The sequence below is a fragment of the Megascapheus bottae genome, unplaced genomic scaffold (assembly GCF_031878675.1).
Source record: "Megascapheus bottae isolate mThoBot1 unplaced genomic scaffold, mThoBot2.hap1 H_1, whole genome shotgun sequence".
Classification (NCBI taxonomy): domain Eukaryota; kingdom Metazoa; phylum Chordata; class Mammalia; order Rodentia; family Geomyidae; genus Megascapheus; species Megascapheus bottae.
The window spans coordinates 808,709-833,535 of record NW_028327858.1 but is presented as its reverse complement, the minus strand read 5'-3'; the positions used below and the strand labels follow the sequence as shown (position 1 = coordinate 833,535).

General features: G+C 39.9%; 1 protein-coding gene across 1 annotated transcript in view; it reads left to right on the top strand.

The window, feature by feature from the left end:
- Nucleotides 1-24,827, top strand: part of LOC150038963 (voltage-gated delayed rectifier potassium channel KCNH1-like) — a 159,703-nt gene that overhangs the window by 61,708 nt on the left and 73,168 nt on the right. The window contains exons 2-4 of the mRNA XM_090328108.1: nt 4,722-4,800; nt 7,170-7,369; nt 17,380-17,632. Of these exons, the coding sequence (XP_090184234.1) occupies nt 4,722-4,800; nt 7,170-7,369; nt 17,380-17,632 (532 nt within the window). The remainder of the gene's footprint in view (nt 1-4,721; nt 4,801-7,169; nt 7,370-17,379; nt 17,633-24,827) is intronic.

Sequence of the window (24,827 nt, the reverse complement as noted above, 5' to 3'; positions counted from 1 at the left end):
CACTCTCCTCATCTGATACTTCAGCTTCCTCATCTGCTGAATAACCATCATCCTTCCCTTGAAGGCACGGTTACCATTTTGCTCTGAGCTCTTGATTTTGAAGATTCTGAAAGTATTTTTCACTTTCCCATGTCACTGTGGGTCAAAACAGTCATTCCTTAAAGCCTTTGTCGACCATTAATATTGCTGCTGTTAAAACTGGCTGGCTGAACACACACCTATATATCTATTCACCAGTGAAAATCATTGAAGTAACAGCAAAAGGAAGTTTTTCTCAAGGCATAAATCCATAAAGACAAAGAGAAAGGTAATAAAACACATGAAAACTAGAAGGCAATCATTGGTAAAAAAACCAATAAAGCTGAGCCCTAAGGTGACAGAGGGAAAATCTGAAATAATTTAACGTTGTATCAGTGCCCTCCAAAGACTTAAACTTAGTTGCAATAAGTGTCATAAAAGTGACAGTGAAGGTGAGACTAAGAAAAGGGAGACTGGAAAAAAAAATGTGTTTAAGAAGCCTTTTGACCTCTACATGCACTTGGTCTATGCAAATAGCCATTACGTCTCTCCTTTAAAACTTGGTTTGTTCTTGAGGATTAGTCTCTTGGGTAGGGAATCTGGACCATAATGGAAGGCAAAGGTATACTTTAAAAAACAAAGATCAAGAGAAAGTACATGCACTGGATGCTGAGGCTTCAACCTTCCCTTGACTGCTGAATGATGCCAGCATTCACTGCACACATGATTTCTGGAGATCTCAGTAGTCCAAAAGGAGAAAATCATAAGTTGATGACACTGTGAGTTGTTCAACATTAAGCTCTATCTCCACTATCCTACAGTGAACTCCTACAGTTAACAACTCCTACTCTTTTACACCAAACTTATAATCACTAGGCTTCTCACCTAGTGATAACTCCCATTCAATCACACCAAACATTTTTCAAGGGCCCCACTACTAAACAAGAGTGGGTAATGGAGGAGTTTCCTATATCTCTAATAGGAAAAGCAGAGATATACACAAACAAATTAAGAAACAAAAGCCAAGAATGGAGAACACTTCAAAATGTACAGCACAAACGTTTTCTAAGAAAATAAACATGTTACACATGTAACTGAGTAGGATGTTAAAAAGGAACATTCAGAGAACAGAAGTGCTATGGAAATTAGAGGTATAATAACAAATAAAAATAAAATAAAAAGCATAAAGTTTGAAGAAACCTCATAAACTATTAGAAAATAGGATAGGAAAAAATAAAAATGAGAGCAATCCAGGAGTCCTTCATCTGAATAATAAGCCCACAGAAAGAGAATAGAGAAGTAGAGGGTTTGAAATCACAAAAGAAGTAATCCAAGAAAACCTGATTTCTTTGGCATGAACACCCCAAGTTTTCAGGTTGAAAGGGCTTGTTCAACATTTATCACAATGAATGAAGACAGATCCATAATAAAGAGTGTACATGGTAGAAGGGGGAAAACCAAGACGGGGGGGGGGAGGGAAATGGGTACCAAGACATGTGAAATGGTATCAATGTATGTGAATTAATGTACTTTCTATCTGGCAAATATCATGTAACCCTTTTACTAATTACAATAAAAAATAAATTAAAAAAAAGAGTGTACATGGTAAGACTTGTCAGAACATTGTGGAAAAACTTTCTACAGAGAAGAAACATTTAACATGAAGGATAAAGATATGAGTGATTTTGACTTCCTAAGAACAAGGGAAGACTAGAGAAATGTTTCTAAAAATTTTCCGAGATGATTTCCAATCTTGAATTCTATATACTTAGCTTAGCTAGAATAGAGTTACTAGAGAATGTCTACTAAAAAAAAGTAACTCAAGAAAGAAGACATGGGATTTACTAATAAGGGGATTTAACCTTAGTAAGTAAAACAAATTTCTGACTTATTAATGGAGACAGATTCCACACAGATGGTAATACAACAGTTTGGAAACCTGCAGAGAAATTGAAACAATAAAATTGACAGACTAATACTATTGAATGTATTAAGAGATTCACATCTCTCTGGGAGATTTTTGGAGTTGAGTGAAAAAAGAAGCTATGAAAATAAAAAGATAAAGATCATTTTAAGTATAGAGGAAAGAACACATTGCATAAAAGTGTAATGTGCTTTACTACTGTGTAGTTTATCCGTGAGAAGCCTTTCACTTAGATGTACAAATATACACATATGGTAACCTAGCCCAAATGACAGCAGAGTGATATTAGCTGACTATGCTTAACTAAAGATACATGCAAAATGATTGTGGATTTAGAGGTGCGGAGGAAAGTGCTAAATTCTTAGAGCCCCACTGATTAGATAATGCCTCACACAGAAATATCAGGAGACATTTGTAAGGAAATAGAAAGACTTGGGGAAAAAATCATATTAAGTGAAGTAAGCCAGACTCAAAGGAACATAGGCTCAATGGTTTCCCTCATTTGTCATAATCAGTAGAAACCTTGAACTTTCCTAGCAGAGGATTACAATTGGGTAAAACCTAGATACATAAGGCCACATAGGAGGAGGCTAAATGAAAGGACGTCCAGGATATGGAAATAAGGGCCAAATAATGTGTGATTCTTGGTCTTAATGTACTATGTTATTTATCATCTCTTTGGTTATCCCTTGTTTATTCTCATATTGTTACAGTATCTTACCTTGTTATCTGGTTTATTGTATATATATTTGTTTATTTGTTTGAAATAGGATAGGGAAGGAGGGAAAACAAGATGAGGGGAGGGAGTCGGGGGAGGGAAATGGGGACAAAATACGAGAAGGGGTATCAATGTTTGTGAAGTCATGCACCTTCTATCTGGCGAATATAATGTAACCCTTCTCTTAATTAAAATAAAAAAATTAAAAAAGAAATATCAGGAGATAGCAATTTAAGCTACCTAATGTTCAAATATAGAGATAAATATCTAATAAAATCATAAGTCATTGCTTCTTCACAACAGGAAATTAGGTGAAAATAAAGGCAGGTTGGCCGGGGAGCTGTGGTTCATGCCTATAATCCTAGCTACCCAGGAGGCTGAGATCTGAGGATCAGGATTCAAAGCCAGCCTGAGCAACAATGGACCTGAGAATCTAATCTCCAGTTAACCTCTAGAAAACAGGAAGTGGGGCTGGGCTCAACCATAGGTCAGTAGCCTGGAGCTGAAGAGCTCAGGGACAACACCTAGGCCCAGGGGTAGAGCTGCAGCCTTGAAGCTGAAGAGCCAGGGACAGCACCCAGGGCGAGTTCAAGCCCCATGACAAGCCCCCCCTCAAAAAGAAAGAAAGAAAAAAAGAGGAAAAAAGAAAGGCAGGTTGTAAGGATTTGAAAATATGTATTGGCCATTTAATTATTTGAACTGCAATTGTTTATAATTTAGACAAAAATGTCTACCTTTTTTTAATGGAATGCAAAAACTTTGTCTGCCCTCCTCTCCTAATTTTGTATATCTATTTGTAATTAAAGAGCAGAAAATATTCCTTTTTTGTTGTTTGAATGAGTCCCAAGAATGCTGCTATGATATAACAAAAAATCTAAATTGTTCAAACATAGAAATTTTCTCTTTTACAGATCAGTATTTTGTCTTGGGTTGGTCAGTTTTCTTAAAGTAGAAAGACTAAACACATCCACATTTAGCACAAGCCAAGGTACTTTCTGCCTGAACTTTTTCAGCACATCAGTGTTACCATCTACTGCCCTTTCTCCCCACACCACACTCAGATAAGCATTTGGGTGGTAGCTAGTCTTACATGTTCTTACTCACTGTTAGGTTTGGAGAATTTCAGAGTATTTCAGATGCTGTATAGAGATAAAGATGTCAAACATGCAATGCAAGTTTGTGCAAAATTAGAGAAGGGAAATTCTTGCTAATTATCAATATACTTTAGTATATTTCATCATCATCATCATGATTATCATCAAATATAGCCCATTTAAGGACCTGTAATCTTCCAAATTGTTTCAGAAAAGGATCAGGATAGAAGTAGCTTTGAGCCATAAATCATAGTGTAGTGTCATGATTGTCTGACCAGCCTGGCAATGCCTTGAACTTACTGCTTATATTATAGACAGTGGAATTTTCCTTGTCATATTATTAATTTGATGTGACAATCTTTCTTTTGCTTTCCTTTCTTCCTTCCTTTCCTTCCTTCCTTCCTTCCTTTCTTTTTTGCCAGTCCTAGGGCTTGAACTCAGGGCTCTCCTTGGGCTTTCTCAAGGCTACCACTCTACCACTTGAGCCATAGCACCACTTCCTGCTTTTTTATGTATGTGGTACTAAGGAATCGAACCCGGATCGTAGTGTATGCTAGGCAAATACTCTACAACTAGGCCAAACTACTGGCCTTTCCAAGTTTGAAAATAAGTTAGCATTTTGGTAACCATCTTAAAATAAATAAACACAAGTGTGCTCTTTCCTGGTGACCCTGGCTCGTTGTGGAGCAGGAACTCTTTAGACCAGGACTGCCTAGCAGGCTTGTTGAATCAGGGACAAACACATTGACAACAAGGAAGCAAGCCCATGTAAAACATGGCTCTAAACCATGACCAATCCTCTTTCTTCTCCTCTGTCTCCTCCACTTCTTTCTCCTTCCTCCTCTTCTTTACTTTGGGGAGGGGGAGTGATACTAGAATTTGAATTTAGAGTCCTGCTAGCCAGACAGGCACTCTACCACTGAGCCATGTCTCTAGCTCTTTTTGTTCATCCTGTCATTTGAGGTAGGGTCTTGCTTACCCCTGGCGTGTGCATACATGGACCCTGTCCACCTTTTCTGTGCTCACCATCTTAAGTGGGATGAGAGGTGCGTGTGACCACACACAACTTCTTTTCTATTGAGATAGAGTTTTGCAGACTTTTCGTGACTGGCTGACCTGGAACCTGAGTCTTGCCAATCTCAAATTCACATGTAGCTGAGAATTATAGGCATGCGACACTGCTCCTGGCTCTGAGTTGAGAAAGGGCCTGGCAGCCATTTCTGACAGGACTGGCCTGGAGTTGTAATCTATTATCAGTCTCCCAACTAGCTAAGATAGTATGTGTGCACTATTGGCACCCTGCTTTACTAGGTTATTTTTCTTTAAATATTATCTTGTACAAAGGAGGTGCCATGTAACAACGCAGTCTAGGAACACAATGTATCTTGATCAGTGTTGCCCCTCTTCAGCATCATCACTCCCGCCTTCATTTTTCATATTTTTCTTAATTTTGTGGTATATACAATGAATTCTTAGCTGCCTTCTTCCCTCTTTTGCCCCTTCCCTTTTTCTTTGGCCCCACCCCCTCTTGGATTGCCCATTTTCTGGTATTGATTTGGTTGGGCTGTGACATAGTCTTTCTAAAAGATTATACTATTTGAGCTTTCCACAGAATCTACTATACTTCTGTTAATTCATTTGTAAATACTGCATAGGGCCCAGACCAATATGTTTAATTATATATTTATAGGTATGAATAAATCATACTAAATCTTGAATATGAATATTGATAGTAGCATTTTTCACCCAAATGGAGAAAAAAGTCAAATACTCATTACATAATTAGTGGCTAGATGAAATGGAGTAGATGTTCTCATAACAATGAAAAAAAGAAAGAACCAACATATGCTGTAATGTGAAAGAAGCTAGTCAAGTGATTTTAATTTATGGGAGATATCCAGAATATATAAATCATACAGACAGAAAGTAGATTTGTAGTTGCCTCTGGCTAAGTAATTTGGAGCATTAGAAGACAGATAATAGATATATAGGATTTCTTCATATGGAGACACATATTGTAGTGATACATAATTCTGAAAATAATACTTAAACTCATTGAATTCACTTATGGTATATCAATTCTATCTTAAAGTAGCTTGTTAACTAGCTACATATATGTTGTTCCATAAATACAAAACTCTAGAAAATATAAGCTAACATATGGTATCAGAAAGGAGATGAATGTTTTCGTGGGATGGGAAGGTGGGTGGCCACAAGTGGAGTAGAGGAATTACCGAGGCACAAGCAGACATTTGAGGATCGTGGATTAATGGGCCGTTTTCATTGTAGTTGGTGATGGTATATTCCCGTGTGTATACAGCTATATACATATGCTGAGGTCAATAAAATTATAAATTTTGAGTAAATGAAGTTTATTGTGTATTGATAACAATTACTTAAGAAAGCAAGAGCAAAACCATAAACTTCACTAATATAACATACGTAAGTATTAGAATAGTGTTAGAGTCTGTGGATTACGACGTTTTGAAAAAGATGCATCCAGGCCTTAAGCAGTGTCTCATCCACTTGCCGGTGTGATCATCATATATTCTGTCATGTATGGTTGCATAACAGTATAATAGGAGCTTTGTAGAAATATGCCTAATAGCTCATAATCACCTTAGTCATAACAGACAGAGGGGATAGGGTGTCACAGAGGACTTCTTAGGAGTAGTGGGTCTTAAGCTCAGCATTCAAGAGCAAATGGAATTTAGAGATGAAAGATGGAGTCTTGTAACAGCATAATGGCCCTCCTTCAAGCTATTAATGTAAATGGAATTGTAGTAACCTGTGGTATACAGTTGTTTTATCATCAAGGGGACCTGTGTTTATTCTCACCGTATAAAATCCATGCTTTTTTCCCCTAATAGCAGATGGTTGTGTTAGGACTTAACAATAAGTGAAAACCGCAGTTACCATTTCCTTCTGCAGATTTGCAGTTATTTAATCATCCATGTTTATGCGTTTATCGCTACACTGTGAGTTCTGTGAGGGTCACAGAACTTGTTCACTGTCCCATCCCCTAAGCGTTGTATTTAGCACCCAGCAGAGCTTCATAAAGACTGGTTGTTCATGTTTTCATTTTAGATTGGTATGAAGTTAGGCATTCACTGGACTAGTGGCTTTAGTCCAATTACAATCCCTCAAAGGTTCTGGAATAAGAACTGTAGATTCAAAGGGTACAACTGCACTCTCCACATGGGTGTGGACTCCATGTCTAGCTACACTAGCTCCCATCTACCTTGGTCCGGCCTCCTACATATTTGTGCTAGGAGACATTTGATTTGGATCTGCTCCAGTTCTGAGAGAGTCAGGGAAGTCTGTATAGGAAAGGCAGCTCAGGTCACTGGCCTGCTCTGGGATACTGGTTTAAAAGCCATTCATTTTCTCTTTCTTCTGCCTTCCTTACCTCCAGCACTCCTCTATGCCACCATCTTTGGGAATGTGACAACCATTTTCCAGCAGATGTACGCCAACACCAACAGGTACCATGAGATGCTCAACAGTGTCCGGGACTTCCTGAAGCTCTACCAGGTGCCTAAAGGACTGAGTGAGCGAGTCATGGACTATATTGTGTCCACCTGGTCCATGTCCAGAGGCATTGACACAGAGAAGGTAAGGAGCTTGAGCAACTCAGGTGGATCACTTATCTTTCAGATTTCCCTGGGATGCCTGGAGCTCTCAAACCTGGCTGGGCTGAGAATCCATCTAGGTAGTTATAGATCCCTAGGTTCTTTCTCCAGAGGTTTTGATTGCTTTCAGATCAGCCTTTTTGAAGGACCAATGATGAAGAGCCATTATTTCAAGAATCAAAAACAAAATGTGTCTCCTAGAGAAAAGAAAAACCAGAAGTCCAACTGTCCGCAGCAGAATTTGTCAAATTTGGGTGATGATAAAAATCAGAGGGAAGTGATTAGTCAAGAGGGAGAGAATTAGTATTACTATTTTTTCCCTTTTGCCCCAGCTTCCAGATAACCCAACACTGTTATTGATCTTTTCTTAGTTCATTATACATTTTTTATATGAACTGAGAAGAATTAGAAGTTATTGGAACTCTGAGGAATTAGGAATTTTGGTAGAACACAACAAAAAAATCCATCCTTTTGATGATTATAAATGCAGAAAATCTCAGTATAATTCTTGCAAATTAAATTCAGCAGCACATTATAAAGATCATACGTTGCAATCAAGTTGGTTTCATTCTAGGAATGTAGTTCAACATTTGTGCATCAATAAATGTAATTATAGTACAAAAACAGTATCGAGAACAATAAGCACATGGTCATCTCAAGTACGTAAATAAAACCTTTGATAAAATTCAGCATCCTTTTATGATTAGCTTTGATAAAACTAGGATTAGAAGGAATATACTTGGCGTAATAAGGGTTACATTTGATAAACCTATAACTAACATTATGCTTAATGGGAAAACTGAAATAATTCTCTCTAAATTCAGCAACAAGACAAGGATTCTACTTTACCTACTCTTATCCAATATAGTTCTAGAGTTCCTAGCAGAGCAATAAGACAAAGGAATGAAATAAAGATTAAAAGAGAGGAAAAGAAAGTCAACTCATTCCTATTTGTACGATCTTACCTTTACAAAACCAAAAAGATTCCACCCCAAACCTTCTAGATCTGACAAAAACATTTGACAATGGGTCAGTAGATTTTGTATAAATCAACATTGAATGCTGAGAGGGAAATAAGGAGGGCAATTCCATGCACAATAGTCTGAATAAATAAATAAGTCTATATAAATTTAATCAAAGAGATGGAAGACCTCTACAATGAAAACTATGAAGCCTTGAAGAAAGAAAATTAAAGACATCAGAAGATAAAAAGACTTCCAGTGGTCATGGATGGGAAGAATTAATATTGTGAAAATTACTATATTGCTGAAAGTAATCTATATAGTCTATACAATGCCCACCCAAGTTCTAACATCATTCTTTGCAGAAATAGAAAATACCGATCCTAAAATTCATAGGGAAGTATAAAAGAGTCCCAAGGAGCAGAAGTAATACTGAGCAAAAAGAGCAACTCTGGAGGTATCACAATACCAAATGAACCCACAGAGCCACAGCAACAACAAAAAGAGCATGGTACTGGCGCAAAAATAGATGTGATCAATGGAACAGAATAAATCCACAAATAAACCCACATAGCTATAGTTCTCTGATTTTAACAGCAGTGCCCAAATTATATATTGGAGAAAAGTCAGCCTCTTCAACAAATGGTGCTGGGAAAACTGGTTGTCCACTCACAGAAAGCTGAAAACTCTACCCACATCGGTCCCCTACACAGAAACAAACTCTAAAGAGATCCAGGAACTTAATGCACAATCAAAAAGTTTGAAATTATGACAGATAAAGAAAGGAAAAGCCTTGGAAAATACATATTTTGAATGGGATTCCAGTTGCCCAGGATAGAACAAGAATTGACAGATGGGATTACATTAACTCAAACAGTTTTGTTATATTAAAGGAAGCCATTAGCAGAGTCGAGAGACAACTCCTAGAATAGAGAAAATCTTCAACTGTCCAATGGATGAAAGATTAATACCCAGAATACACTAAGAGATGGAAAATTAAACAGCAAAATAACGAATAATCCAGTTAGTACACAGACAAATGAATTGAGCAAATAGTTCTCGGAAGAAATACAAATGGCTAATAAATGGAGGAAAAAATGGTCAAGAAATGCAAATCAATACTAATACCTCACTGATTCAGAATGACATCAAAAATACAAACACCCAATGCTGACCAAGACGTAATTGGAAGGAACACATTTCTGATGTAATTTGATGTATAACGAGCCCTCATATACTTCATATGTTGTTGATGGGAATGTTAACTAGTGCAACTACTATGGGAATCTGTATGGTTGTTCCTCACAAATGTAAAGATAAACCTACTTTATGATTCTGCAATACCACTCCTGAACATATACCTAAAGGAATGTAAATCAATATGCCATAGAGATAGCCACATAGCCATGTTTATTACATCTGTTTATAATAATCAGCCCTAAATGCCAAGCAACTGATAAACAGAGAAAATACAACACACACACACACACACACACACCATGGAGTATTACTCAGCTTTAAATAAAGATTATTTTATTTGTAGGAAAATGGATGGAACTGGAGAGCATCACGTTGAGTGAGATAAGCCATGCTCAAAAAGCCATATTACATGCTTTTGTTCATCTAAGACCTCAAATTAATACTAATAATAATGGGTGAATGTAAAAATGGGACAGTGGTAGATCTATAGGAGTAGGGAGGGGAAATGACACCTGAGGAATGAAGAAAATTAAAGCACTATGTATTATATAAACTATTGTATGTTATTATCATCATTACAGGAAATTAAAGTTATATATAGTATGTAATATAGTATATGTTGTACATTTATATCCACCTAGAGCTATTTGAAAAAGGAGTAAACCTGTTCAAAATACATCTCTCACATCTATGGGATTATCTCCTCATAATACTAATGTACATTCATTTAAAAATAAAATACTATTTGAACATATTGCCTTAAAATGATTTATCTTGGGCCGGGAGTTTGGCCTAGTGGTAGAGTGCTTGCCTAGCATGCACAAAGACCCAGGTTCGATTCCTCGGTACCACATATGTAGCAAAAAGCCAGAAGTGGTGTTGTGGCTCAAGTGGTAGAGCTCTAGCCTTGAAAAAATCCAGGGACAGTGCTCAGGCCCTGAGCCCAAGCCCAGGACTGGCAAAAAAAAAGGATTTATCTTAATCATTCAGTTTTTGTCATTCCTTTAAAGATTATCAACTTACTCCCACCCCCTCCAGTGCCCTCTTTTCCATGATGTTGTCAGTTCCCAGCCCCCATCTCAGATCTATTGCAGAGCACTCGTATATGGAACTTCCAACAAGGACTTAGGTGATCTCACTCATCAGACACACAGATACATCCGGGGAATACTGATTAAGAGCTCCTGCCTTAGTCAGCAACTAATATAAGCAAAGTACCAGCTAGGTACCTCATTAAACATCTACTTTCCAACCTGCAAAATGGAGAGTATAAATTCCTCGTATTCTTTAACATTGTATTTTTCTACATGCTTTCAGTAAAGTGCAGAAAGCTTGTTGGTATGGAAAGAAGAGAGAAAAGACTCAGCAGTATTGAAAGAATGGAGAAAAAATTCAGTGGACTTTCTATTTGCTGTTCATTTATGAATTATCTTTACATATTTGCTATAATGACCACAAACAATCCCTTATAGCATCTGGTCCTATTAAGAACAAATATTTGCAATATCTTACTTAGGCTTTACAACAGCCTTCGGTAAGTGTGGATGTGATTTTGGTGAAGGGATGAGGACAAGAGGCCAGATTCATTTTACTGATTGTCCCTATTCATAAGAAAAGGACTTTAAACCGAGCTTTTGTTTTTGTTTTGTTTTTGACTGTCACCGTCCCCCTTTTAAACTTAAAACATGCCCTGGAAGGAAGAAGGATGTAGGATGTGGTCAAATGAACATATTCTAATTTCTCAGATGGGCAGGAAATCAGTCGGAGCCATGCTTAGTCTTTGGTGTTGTCATCTACCTGCCCCAACTGCGTCTGTTGTTTCTGTTCCTCCGGCTCTCAACAATGGCTATAGGTCCTGTGGGTTCCTGGCAGCTGATGGAGCAGAAAGGAATTTTGATCTCTGCCCTGGAGTTCTTTTTTTTTTTTGTTGTTGTTCCCAGGCACTAGAATGCCTTTATAAGTCTGGTTGTCTGGAAAGGATCTTCTTCATCCTCCCGGCAGCGCTGGGCCGCTGCCCATGGGAGACAGCACAATCAGTATTTTCCCCTCCTTCTTCCTCCCTGCCATCTTGCTTTCCTGGAAGACTCTGGAATTTGCCCCAGTTCCTGGTGGAGATGGAAAAGGGACTAGTCAGGCACTCAATGCTAGCAACTCACTACAGAGTCCATCCGGGCCAGGACAATTGTTATTCCTGGCAGGGGCTCATGGCAGGCAATTACGGAGGAGTGAACCAGTGTGTGTTTCCATGCCTTTCCCTGGTTCAGCTTCCATTCCAGGGCAGACTGGTGATGACAAGTGATGATGAGCGTGAGGTTGGTTGTACTGAAATCCTCAGTTTCATGTGTCTCTCTGCGCCTATAACCCATGTCAACTCAGTGATCTTCAAGACTACATAACCTCTCAGGTATTTTGGATCCTGACCTTCTAGATTACCATATCTCTTCCTTTGCTGCTACTGTCATAACAGCATCAAGATGGCGACCAACAGGTTTGGAGCACGTGCCTGTGTAAGGCATGGTGCCAGACACAAACAGCTTGTGGGTTCCTCCTAAAAGGCCATATTCAAGTTCAAAAGTGAAGAAGACTTCATGAGAGGAGTTCAAGTTCCAGAAGATGCTCAGCTAGGGAGGAGTACAGGGCTGCCCGATGGCCCTGTCATAGCCTTGACGTTGTGCTGCCTGAGTGGGGGAAGTTACTAAGCCTCTCCAGTAATGACTTCCTATGGCCTTGAGGCCCTGGAGGAATAGGATTGTCCTCAGTGCCAGACACAGAGAAGGCAAGCTAGTTAGGAAAGCTGCAGTGTCTCAGAGCTGATTCCCTCCCTCCATGGGAGGAATGGAGGACAGAAGACAGGAAGAGTGATGGAAATGCCCAGTGGCTCAGCATTCTGATTCCTTGACTTCAGATTCTCTCCCTGCCTCCCCTTCTCTAACAGTGCTCTCCTGGGCTCTGGGATAGGTGCCATGAATAAAACATTATCTCCATGCCAAAGCTCCATTCACTGGCAGCACCGGCTGGCAGAACCCAACTCAGGGGAAACCAAATATTTACATGTGAAGTCACCTGGAGAATTAATCTTGGTTCTGAGCTACTGAGTACAGTTCTGATATGACATATACATGCTTCCCCTCAGTGGCGATCTGCTTGGAGAGATGAGAACTCAAATTAAATCTGCACCTCTGGAGAAGTCTTGTTTGTCAGAAGGAGCCTTATGGTATGAGATACTTAGCAATCACTCTGCCCAGACTTTGGCAGTTTGAGTACCTTTAGGCCTCAGACAGCCCCCCTTCTCCACTCCCAGAGAGTACGCGCTCCCTGGGCCTCCTGCTAAAGGAAGAATGAAGACTCCCAGAGGAGAGTAGGGATGTTTTTTGAGTCCTCCAATGGGATTAAGCACTGTTTGGGCAGTGTACTGGTATGGTCAATTTCATTTCACTTTCCCAAGTCAATCAGCTGTTTGCATTTTTGTTTTTAGTGCCATAGTGAAGTATACTCCAAGTATTTTCTTTTCTTTTTCCTTCATTCTTTTTTTTTAAGGGTAGGAGGGCTTGAACTCAGCCTAGGCACTGTTCCTGAGCTCTTCAGCTCAAGGCTAGGGCCCTACCCTTGAGCCAAGCCCCATTTTCCATTTTCTAGAGGTTAATCGGAGATAAGAGTCTCAGTTCCTTTTGTGCTTGCACTGGCTTTGAACCTTGATTCTTAGAGTTCAACCTTTCAGGTGTGAGCTACCGACCTGGCCACTCCCTGGATTTTTTGCTCAAGGCTGGCACTCTACCACTCAAATCACAGATCCACTTCTGAGAGAGAGAGAGAGGGAGAGGGAGAGGGAGAGGGAGAGGAGGGAGAGGGAGGGAGGGAGGGAGGGAGAGAGGGAGAGAGAGAGAGAACAAAGAGAGAGACAAAGAGATAGACAGAGAGAGAGACAGAGAGAGAGAGACAGAGAGAGACAGAGAGAGAGAAAGAGAGAGAGAGAGTTAGAAAAATGAAGTACTTAGCAAAGCCAGTCACACTATAAGTGCCTAGTAGTAAATATTACTTTATATATCTCTTTTAAAATGTCTTATGTTCAGTATATAAGTATATCATGTTAGTTCTATAAGCAAAATATGCTCAGGGGGCTGGAGGGAGACCTAAGTGGGAAAGTAAGTGCTGCTTAGCAAGCCCTACAACCTAAGCTATATTCCCTCTTAAAGAAAAGAGATTGGCATCTTTGTCTCTAATCAGAATATATTCTTTAGTCTATTGTTAATCAACTGTGCTGTATAATACTAGATTTGTTAGAGTATAATGCTATACTTATTCTTTCTAAATTATAATTTTGAACCTGTTAATCAGTTTACTGTAGATTTCAAAATAGCAGAGACTATTATGAAAAAATAAGAGTGTATTATGAATGTTCTCAGCACAGTGTTCTCCCCCAAATCAACAAAGAAATGATAAATATTTGAGGAGATGGATATGCAGATTACCCTAAGTTCATCATCATCCATTGTAGACATGTGTTAAAATACTCTGCATACCCCTGAAGCATGTACAATTAATGTGTATCAATTAAAATATTAATTTATTTATGGATGGAATCTGAACTTGGTCACTACTCAAGTGTCTCCACTGCCTGCAGTTCCCTTCACCTCGCCGCCTCCACTGTCTCTTCCTCCTCCTTCTCCTGCTTCTGCTTCTTCTCTGGGCCTGGGCGCTGACCCTGAGTTCTTCAGCTCAAGGCTACCACCCTACCCCTTGAGCCACAGTACCACTTCCAGTTTCTGGTGATTAATTGGAGATAAGAGTCTCATGGACTTTAGTGCCCAGTCTGACTTTGAACCTCGATCCTCAGATCTCAGCCTTCTGAGTAGCTAGGATTATAGGAGTGAGCCACCGTGCCTGGCGTCCCCTCACTCTAATGGATTCTATTATTTCCTCCTGCCATCATAGCGCTCTACCTCCATTCTTATATTCTTATATTTCAGAAAAATATAAGTTCATTCACATTATATCCCTGCTCATAAACCCTCCAAAGTTTCTCTCTTGCTTTCAGGATGTGATGAGCTGAAGGTCTCTTTACACTTGGTGCCCTCTCTCAGCAGCATCTCCTGGACCTTTCCCCTCACCTACACTTAGATTGCACTGAGATTTCTCAGCGCTCCCCTCCTCCTATCTGCCTCTGTTTTTCACAGTGCTGAAATGTGACATAGCTCCCTCTGATACATTATGGAGATGTCAGTTTAAATGTCACTTCCTGGCTCCCTGATATCTGGTCTACACCCAGGCCTAACTCAGCATGGAGAGTGCATGTTGTTTTAAACACTACCTGTCTCAGGATCCAACACCCCTTTATGCTAAAAGCTCTGGAGAAACTAGGAATTCATGGAACATTCTTCAGTATAATAAAGGCTGTGTATGACAAACCCACAGCTAGTATTATACTTAATGACGAAAAGCTAAAGCCATTCCCTCTAAAATCAGGAATGAGAAAAGGATGACCACTCTCTCCACTCCTCTTTAACATAGTATTAGAATTCCTAGCCAGAGCAATAAGGCAAGAAGCAAGCATAAAGGGGATCCAAATTGGGAAAGAGGAAGTGAAACTTTCCCTCTTTGCAGATGACATGATTCTGTATTTAAAGAACCCTATAGACTCCACTCCCAAGCTCCTTGAGCTGACGCAATAGCTCCAAAGAAAATAAAGTACCTAGGAATTATCTTAACTAAGAATGTAAAGGACTTTTTTGATGAAAACTTTAAAACCCTGAAAAAGGAAATTAAAGCAGAACTGAGGAAATGGAAAACCTCCCATGCTCCTGGATTGGAAGAATCAACATCGTGAAAATGACAATCTTGCCAAGGGCTATCTACAAATTCAATGCAATACCCATCAATATCCCAATGTCATACTTTAAAGAAATAGAAGAGGCAATCCAAAATTTCATATGGAATAGTAAAAGACCCCGTATAGCAAAAACACTTCTTAGCAGAAAGAACAGAGCAGGAGGAATTTCAATACCAAACTTTAGACTCTATTACTGAGCTATAATTATCGAAACAGCTTGGTACTGGCACAAGAACAGGCCTGAAGACCAATGGAATAGAACTGAGGACCCAGATATTAAACCACAGACCTATGGCCATCTAATCTTTGACAAGGGAGCCAAAAAAATAGAATAGAAGAAAGCCTCTTCAACAAGTTGTGCTGGCAGAACTGGTTAAGCACCTGCAGAAAACTAAAGTTGGATCCTTCTCTGTCACCCTGCACTAGAATTAACTCCAAATGGATCAAAGACCTCGAGGCACACTAAAAACTTTACAAGAAGGAATAGGAGACACACTAGGCCTCCTTGGCACAGGTTGAAACTTTCTTAATAAGGAACAAGAAACACAACAAATCAGAGAAAGGCTGGATATGTGGGACTGCATTAAACTGCGGAGCATTTGTATGGCAAAGGACATAGCTAGTAAATTAATTAGGAAGCCTACAGAATGGGAGAAGATCTTCACTAACCATACAACAAAGGCCTCATATCTAAAATATATCAACAGCTCAAAAAATTGAATCACTCCAAAACTAATCTCCAAAGTAACAACCATCCCATTAAAAGATGGGCCAAAGACTTAAAGAGAGTCTTCTCTGAAGAAGAAACAAAAATGGCCTATAGACACATGAAGAAATGCTCGACATCTCTGGCAATAAAAGAAATGCAAATCAAAACAACTCTAAGATTCCACCTCACTCCAGTTAGAATGGCCAGGATCAAAAAAAAAATAATAACAACAGATGCTGGAGGGGATGTGACCAGGAGGGATCACTACTACACTGCTGGTGGGAGTGCAAACTCGTTCAACCACTATGGAAAGCAGTATGGCAGTTTCTCAAAAGACTAAACATAGAGCTCCCCTATGACTCAGCTATTCCACTACTTGGCATTTACCCAACCATCCAGAAACAAGGGCATACTAAATCCACTAGCACAACGATGTTCATTGCAGCACTATTTACCATAGCAAAGATATGGAACCAACCCAGATGCCCCTCAGTTGATGAGTGGATCAACAAGATGTGGTATTTGTACACAATGGAATTCTATGCTGCTGTCAGAAAGAACGACATCACCCCATTTGTAAGGAAATGGAAAGACTTAGAAAAAATCATATTAAGTGAAGTAAGCCAGATTCAAAGGAACATAGGCTCAATGGTTTCCTTCATCTGTCATAATCGTAGAAACTTTGGGCTCTCCTAGCAGAGATTTAGAATAGAGCAAAACCTAGATACATAAGGCCATACAGTGTGACGCTAAATGAAAGGACCTCTAGGATATAGAAACAAAAGCCATATAATGAGTGATTGTTGTCCTTAATGTCCTATGTTATCTCTCATCTCTTTTGCTGTCACTTGGTTATCTCATATTGTTACAGTATTTCACTTTATTATCTGATATTTTGGATATATGCGTATTTGGTTATTTGAAATTGCATAGGGAAGGGGACAAAACAAGATGAGGGGTGGGGGAGGGGGGAGGGAAATGGGGACCAAGACATGAGAAAGGGTATCAAGGTATGTGAAGTAATGCACCTTCTATCTGATGAATATAATGTAACCCTTCTATTAATTACAATAAAAATATATGAAAAAGGGAATAAAAATATTACTCTTTAATAAATAAATAAAAAACACTGCCTGTCTCTCCCATACCATGGAAGACAGGACCTTTGACTAGAAGAATGCAGTCCAACCTCACAAATGCTGCTTCCACGCAGTTGAAGTGCTGGGGAAAGCAGGCTGGAGATTCCCAGGCTGACTGCCACACTTCTTTTCTTTTCTTTTTTGCTTGCCTCCCAGGTCCTACAAATCTGCCCCAAGGACATGAGAGCTGACATCTGTGTGCACCTGAACCGCAAGGTGTTCAAGGAGCACCCAGCCTTCCGTCTGGCCAGTGACGGCTGCCTGCGAGCGCTGGCCATGGAGTTCCAGACTGTGCACTGCGCCCCGGGGGACCTCATCTACCACGCAGGCGAGAGTGTGGACAGCCTGTGCTTTGTGGTGTCTGGCTCCCTAGAAGTGATCCAGGATGACGAAGTGGTGGCCATTCTAGGTAGGCGTCCATCGTTTCGAGATGGGTTCCAGAAAGGGGTTAGCCACTGAGGAGCTCACAGCTGCTGCCCTGCAACTAGAGATGGTTCCACTGGGCAGGGCCCACTGCTGACAGTCACTCACATGGCCCATTTGAGGCACTTGGGGATATTGTAGTGAAAAAAAAAAAGTGTCCCGGGGTAGCTCCTCCTTTAGTGGGGTAGGTGAACAAAAAGTAGACGTTTGCATTACAGGGGAAAGCTTGCTGGAAGAATGACACTTCAGCAGAAATTTAAAAACTGAGAATGTGTTAGCACGAAGAGAAGGATCAAGAAGAGTATTATAAGAAGAGAGGACTGTATATGTGGAATCCTTATAGACAGATCCGTGATTCATGTGGGGAATTGCCAGCTACTTGGTGTGACTGTAGCATGCAAAATAAGAGAGAGATGAAGTGGAAGATCAAGTTAAGCCTTAGGCAGATTATGACAGGCGGAGGACTACAAGGACTACACTGGGGGACTTGGAATTTACCTGGGAAAGATAGAGATGAACAGAAAGCAGGGAAGAGGCACCGTTAAGTAACAATAGTTACCACTTGGAGATTGGCTAGAAGGGAAAAGGGAGAAGAGGTTGGAGATACATTACCTAGGTCTTTAAACTGTGATGTGGGAAGAAGCTAGAATAGAGATGTCTATGAACTAGAATCAGCACAAGTCAGTGATGGATTTGCTATGGGGAGGGAGAAGGGGAAAGGAGGGAAAGACATGAACAAGGATTGTGGAATTTCTCTTTGGGATAACAGGGAAGGTGGTTCAGGTCTGAGAAAGAAAAGACACAGGGTGGAAATGTTGGTATTTAAGATATGGAATAATAATGTCTTTTGGGAAATTCTCTTGACTTCCTAAGGTAGCTACAAGACAGCTCTAGATTCCTGGGGAGGAAGGTATCTCTCTGAAAATAACAGCTCCCCTCTCTCCTCTAGGCTTCCTTATCATCTATTGGGAAAATTTGACAACCTGCTAGGAATAGGACAAAGGAAGATAATAGACTTTGCTTTAGTATATCTGAAGGGAAAGGGCTCTTATCTCTACCTTGAATATGCAGTGATGTCTTTGATAAAGAGAATTGTTCATTGGCAATAGCTATCTGAAAGATTGGCTGACTAAAGAGTGTAAGTAGTGACTAGTAAACAATCCTTTGGTTTGAGTTAATCTGTTGGTATAGGGCATTTTCATACTTGTTCCAGGAGTCTAGTCTGGGAGACCAGGATCATCTGCCTTACCTATGCATACCCAGGACAGGGCATCCTCAATGACCTTCCCTGAACAACTGCTGGTAAATTGGTTTGGGCACCTAGACAGAGGCCTCATAGAGCTGAAGAGAGAAGAGAAAGGAAAAATACTATGTCCCATCCCTCCCTCATTTCTCCTCAGCCTGAGCTTCTTTTGAGGAAAAACAACCAGGGTTTGTCTCACTGTCGACTGACCAGTCTGTTGACTGTTTCCCCAAATCCAGCCGTCCTGGGTATGGGGCCTTCGACAGTGAGCAATGTAGACAAGACTCTGTTGGGTTCACCCTGTTTGTTGTCCAGACTGAAAAAAGCATCTCTCATGCTCCCTTTAGAGCCAGATTGGATCTCAGTAGGTCTGAGCTTGACATCCTAAATAACCAGTCAAGGGTCCCTCATTCTATAAAAAGGATGTGACAAATCCTTTAAGTCAACCTGTCTTTTGGGCCAAGTGGAATAAGAGATTCTAAACTATTTTTCTCACTGGAAATGTAAGTTTAGAGGGGTGTGTGTGTGTGTGTGTGTGTGTGTGTGTGTGTGCGTGTGCGTGCGTGTGTGTGTGTGTGTGTGTGTGTGCGTGTGTATAGTTTCCCTCCCATTGAGATAAGCTTTGATCAATCTATCAAAATCAGTTACAGCCAAGGGATTCAAATATAAAATGGGTCTTAGCACTAGATTGTTATTGTCTTTTGATATTCTCTAGTTCAGCTTGACCAAAACTTAACTGAGCTGGTACTGTTGTATGCATAGAATGACAGAATGGACCACAGGTGATACTAGTCTTGGAAGAACAACTCTGAGTAGAGGGGCCTGGCATAAAAAGACAATCATTGCCCTGCATGTAAAGCATCACCCCAGAGAGAATATTGATGGGGCTAATTGGATGAGCATTTATTAGACAGCTGCAGTATATTCAGTTTTCTAGTGAGGAAGAAACTACGGAAGGATTTTACTTATTATAAGCTGAAGGATTTGGGGAAAACAAAAGGCCAAGGCTCGTCAATTATTTTATTCTTTTGCTTTTTGATCTCTTATTATTAATGTGTTCATTTACATTCTGCCACATTACATTGCATCTTTCCTCAAGTTCTAATATTCCACCCCCATTTTCTGTTTAATTTTTAACATAGACTCCCAAACTGAGGAAACCAGTCAGTACTAGTGAGGTTTTGTGTTTTGTTTTGTTTTTAATATGTGTCCAAAATGGAAATCTTTCTAAGGAAAATTTTCTAGACTTTTTTTTTTTGCCAGTCCTGGGCTTGAGCTCAGGGCCTGAGCACTGTCCTTGGACTTTCTCAATGCTAGAGCTCTACCACTTGAGCCTCAGCACCACTTCCCATTTTTTTCTATATATGTGGTACTGAGGAATCAAACTTGAGTCTTTGTGCCTGCTAGGCAAGCACTCTACCACTAAGCCAAACTCCCACCACTTTCTAGACTTTTTGTAAATATAATGCACCACATAAGATTTTGATTCTGTGACATTAATTTAAGTAGAGATTAACTAGCAGTATGGGGAAAGGGCAAAAGGACAGGGTAAGGGAGTAAATTTGATCCAAGTATTCCATATGCACATATGATGAAGTATCACAATAAAGCGCTTTTGTATAATTAACATATGCTAATTCAAACTGTTTATTAAAATTTCTAACTAATATCCACACATACATGCCCATAGTGTTCAATGTGAATCAGTATTTCTCTTTCTACAAGGAAATACAACGTGGTGTTTTCCATTAGATTCTATTTTGTTTCATTAAAAAGAAATTGGCCACCATGACTCCTAAATTGGGTTCTTGACATTGCCCAAAGGTTGAAATTACAAACAAAAAACAAAAAAATACCCATGGTGCTTCTGGCCAGGCGCCTGTAGCTCCCGCCTGTAATCCTAGCAAATCCTAGTGATCAAGTGTTTGACCATTAGCCCTGAACACAAAAGAGGCTCAGGGACAGCATCCAGGCCCTGAGTTCAAGCCCCACAACTGACAAACAAACAAAAACCCATAGTCCTTCAAACCTGTACAGCATCCCTCTTGAATGGAAAGTCATGTTAGAAATCTCTTACTGTCCCCTTTCTGCTTTGTTCTTTCTGCCTTAATTTTGACAGGGTATCCTCTCAATTTTCTTTAGACATCCCTTAATGGCTTGTTGAAGCTATAGTCCTGTTTTGTTTTCTCTTTTGGCATGTGCCCTTAATTCATTAGATTTTTTTAAAGGAAATTTTCTTCTAATCTTTTGTGAAAATTAGAATAAAAGGGCATAGGCTCCATCCTCTCCACCCCCACTAAATATGTTCTTCGCATCTGCATGGAGGTGTCTCTTGGCACTCTTGTAACTTGGCAAACATGGATGAGTCACAAGCTAACATCAGGGCTGTGCTTACGTAGGTGAAGTATCTTCCTGAGTTTCTGTCTTGTAAATTCAGTGTTTAAATGATCACCTTTCACTGTGATTTAGTGTCCTTGTAGTAACTTTTATGCATCTTTTTTAATACCTAACTTGTATTTTAATCATGAGTCATCCTGTTATTTTTCTTGTTGTTTTGTTTTGCTTTCATTCTGTTGGGCAAGACAGAAATGCAGTCTTATGGTCAGCCTGCATCAACGGGAGAAAGAGGTCTAGACTGGAGTTAGAGATTTCACTGTACTTTTGTACAAGTTACCATGAACTGGTTAAGAGTCTCCAAAGGTCTCTCACAGTCTACTGAGCCCATCACACTGCCTTGATTGCTTTGCTTGCCTCCCTGAATATTAGAGAAAAAGAGCATGGCCATCAAGTATATGGTTCATTTCATAGTAGACACCAGAGACTAAAGGAAGTAGAATTAAAGGGCACGCAGAGGCTGCCTGAATGAAAAACCCACGATCCAAGTCAAGGGTTTAGATTTTATCTATGAGAATGAAGGAGCCAGGCAAAGTCCGAGACAGGGAAGTATCATGAAGAGTTGCCTTCCATAAATGGAGAAGCATGGTGATGAGGCAGGATAAAGGGTGAGGTTCTGAGTGAAGTATGGAAGGGATGTGGGGAAGGAGACCCAAGGTGCAAAGAATCCGATGAGAGAGACTTTGCAGGGTGTTGAGGAGAGTACACTGGTGCGTCAACAGGGCTGGGAGAAGAGGATAGAAAAGTCGGGGAGGGAGGGAGATGGAAGAAGAGAGGAAGGGAATCGAGGCTTGTCTGAATGGCTGTACATGTCAACATGAGAAACTGGGTAGTGGGAAACCAGTTATGGTGATTAGGGTATGAGATAGAACTGGGATCTACAGAGATTAATGACTTATAACAAGAGACATAGAGGCTATCAGGTATCTGTGACTTATGATAGAAAGGTTAAGGTCCAGATTCAGGCAGTAAAAATGGAGACAAGACAAATAAGATAAAAAAAATGCTAGTCAGTTACATTTAAATTTCATACATAGTAAATATTGAAGACTTACAAGCAAAAATAATTCTTCCAAATACTACATGAGACATGATGTCAGGGAAATAATTCATTTACTGAAATTCAATCAATTGGATAGCCTAGATTTTTATTTACTAAATCTGTCAGTTTTTAGGAGGGATGGGAAGATGAAGAATAATGAAGGAGGGTCCCTGTAAAGTTACAGAGTGCAGAGAGAAAATACTGGGAGGTGAGAGGGGGATTATGCTAGCTGAAACAAAGGTATTGGTGGTGAAAGGTTAAGTCAGGTAAAAGAGAGAAAGTGATAAACTTCCACTGATTTAACTGCGTCTTCCAGTGGCATCCAACTGGGGTGCTGTGCGTTTTTCAGAAATACAGGTTTGCTAGAAGTGGTAGCTACTAAGGAGGTTGAGATCTTAGATTCACACAATTCAAAGCCACCTGGATAGGAATATTTGTGAGACTTTTTTTTTCTTTTACTGTTCCTGGGGCTTGAACTTTGGATGTAGGTGCTATCCCTAAGTTTCTTTTTTTTTTTTGCATTTTTTATTGTAATTAGTAAAAGGGTTACATGATATTTGCCAGATAGAAGGTGCATTAATTCACATACATTGATACCCTTCCCCCCCACACACCCCCCACCCGTCTTGGTTTTCCCCCCTTCCCTATCAAATTTCAAATAACCAAATACAAATAAATTCAATATATCAGATAACAAAGTGAGATACTATAACAATAGATAACCAAGGGACAGCAAAGGAGATGAAAGACAACATAGTACATTAAGGACAACAATCATTCGTTATATGGCTTTTGTTTCAATATCCTGGAGGTCCTTTCAATTAGCTTCATACTCTATGGCCTTATGTATCAAGATTTTGCTCTATTGCAGATCTCTGCTAGTAGAGCCTAAGGTTTCTACTGATTATGACGAATGAGGGAAACCATTGAGCCTATGTTCCTTTGAGTCTGGCTTACTTCACTTAATATGATCTTTTCTAAGTCTTTCCATTTCCTAGCAAATGGGGCGATGTCGTTCTTTCTGACAGCAGCATAGAATTCCATTGTGTACAAATACCACAACTTGTTGATCCACTCATCAACTGAGGGACATCTAGGTTGGTTCCATATCTTTGCTATGGTAAATAGTGCTGCAATGAACATTGTTGTGCTAGTGGATTTAGTATGCCCTTGTTTCTGGATGGTTGGGTAAATGCCAAGTAGTGGAATAGCTGGGTCATAGGGGAGTTCTATGTTTAGCCTTTTGAGGCACTGCCACACTGCTTTCCATAGTGGTTGAACGAGTTTGCACTCCCACCAAAGTGTAGTAGTGATCCCTCCTGGCCACATCCCCTCCAGCATCTGTTATTATTCGTTTTCCTGATCCTGGCCATTCCCACTGGAGTGAGGTGGAATCTTAGAGTTGTTTTGATTTGCATTTCTTTTATGACGAGAGATGTGGAGCATTTCTTCATGTATCTATAGGCCATTTTTATTTCTTCTTCAGAGAAGACTCTCTTTAGTCTTTGGCCCATTTTTTTTTTTTTTTTTTTGCAAAAGCAAGAGCGAGCTTTATTCGGGCTTGCTCAGACTCTCAGGTACATGTGACCTCGAGATCCGTGAGGTTCGGGTCAGTGGCTGAGAGCCCCGAGACTTTTTGAAGAGGATCTTATATAGGGACATACCGTGCGTTACCACAGAGCCCGCACATTGACAGCCAATAATTTTAAAGCATTACAGCGCAGTCTGCACGCAGGCAGCCAATCCATCTGGAACAGATCATATGCATTAACCAATCATTTAGCATGACCAAATACAGGCTACTCGAGGCTTTGGCCCATTTTTTAATGGGATGGTTGTTACTTTGGAGATTAGTTTTGGAGTGATTCAATTTTTTGAGTTGTTGATATATTTTAGATATGAGGCCTTTGTCTGTTGTTTGGTTGGTGAAGATCTTCTCCCACTCTGTAGACTTCCTAATTAATTTACTAGCTATGTCCTTTGCCATACAAAAGCTCTGCAGTTTAATGCAGTCCCACTTATCCAGCCTTTCTCTGATTTGTTGTGATTCTTGGTCCTTATTAAGAAAGTTTCGACCTGTGCCAAGGAGGCCTAGTGTATCTCCTATTCCTTCCTGTAAAGTTTTCAGTGTGTCAGCTTTTACCTCCAGGTCTTTGATCCATTTGGAGTTAATTCTAGTGCAAGGTGACAAAGAAGGATCCAACTTTAGTTTTCCGCAGGTGCTTAACCAGTTCTGCCAGCACAACTTGTTGAAGAGGCTGTCTTTCTTCCATTCTATTTTTTTGGCTCCCTTGTCAAAGATTAGGTGGCCATAGGTCTGTGGTTTAATATCTGGGTCCTCAGTTCTATTCCATTGGTCTTCAGGCCTGTTCTTGTGCCAGTACCAAGCTGTTTTGATAATTATAGCTCTGTAATAGAGATTCATCAAAGAAAGAGAACTATAGACCTATCTCTTTGATGAACATTGATTCAAAACTTCTCAACAAAATACTGGCCAACCGT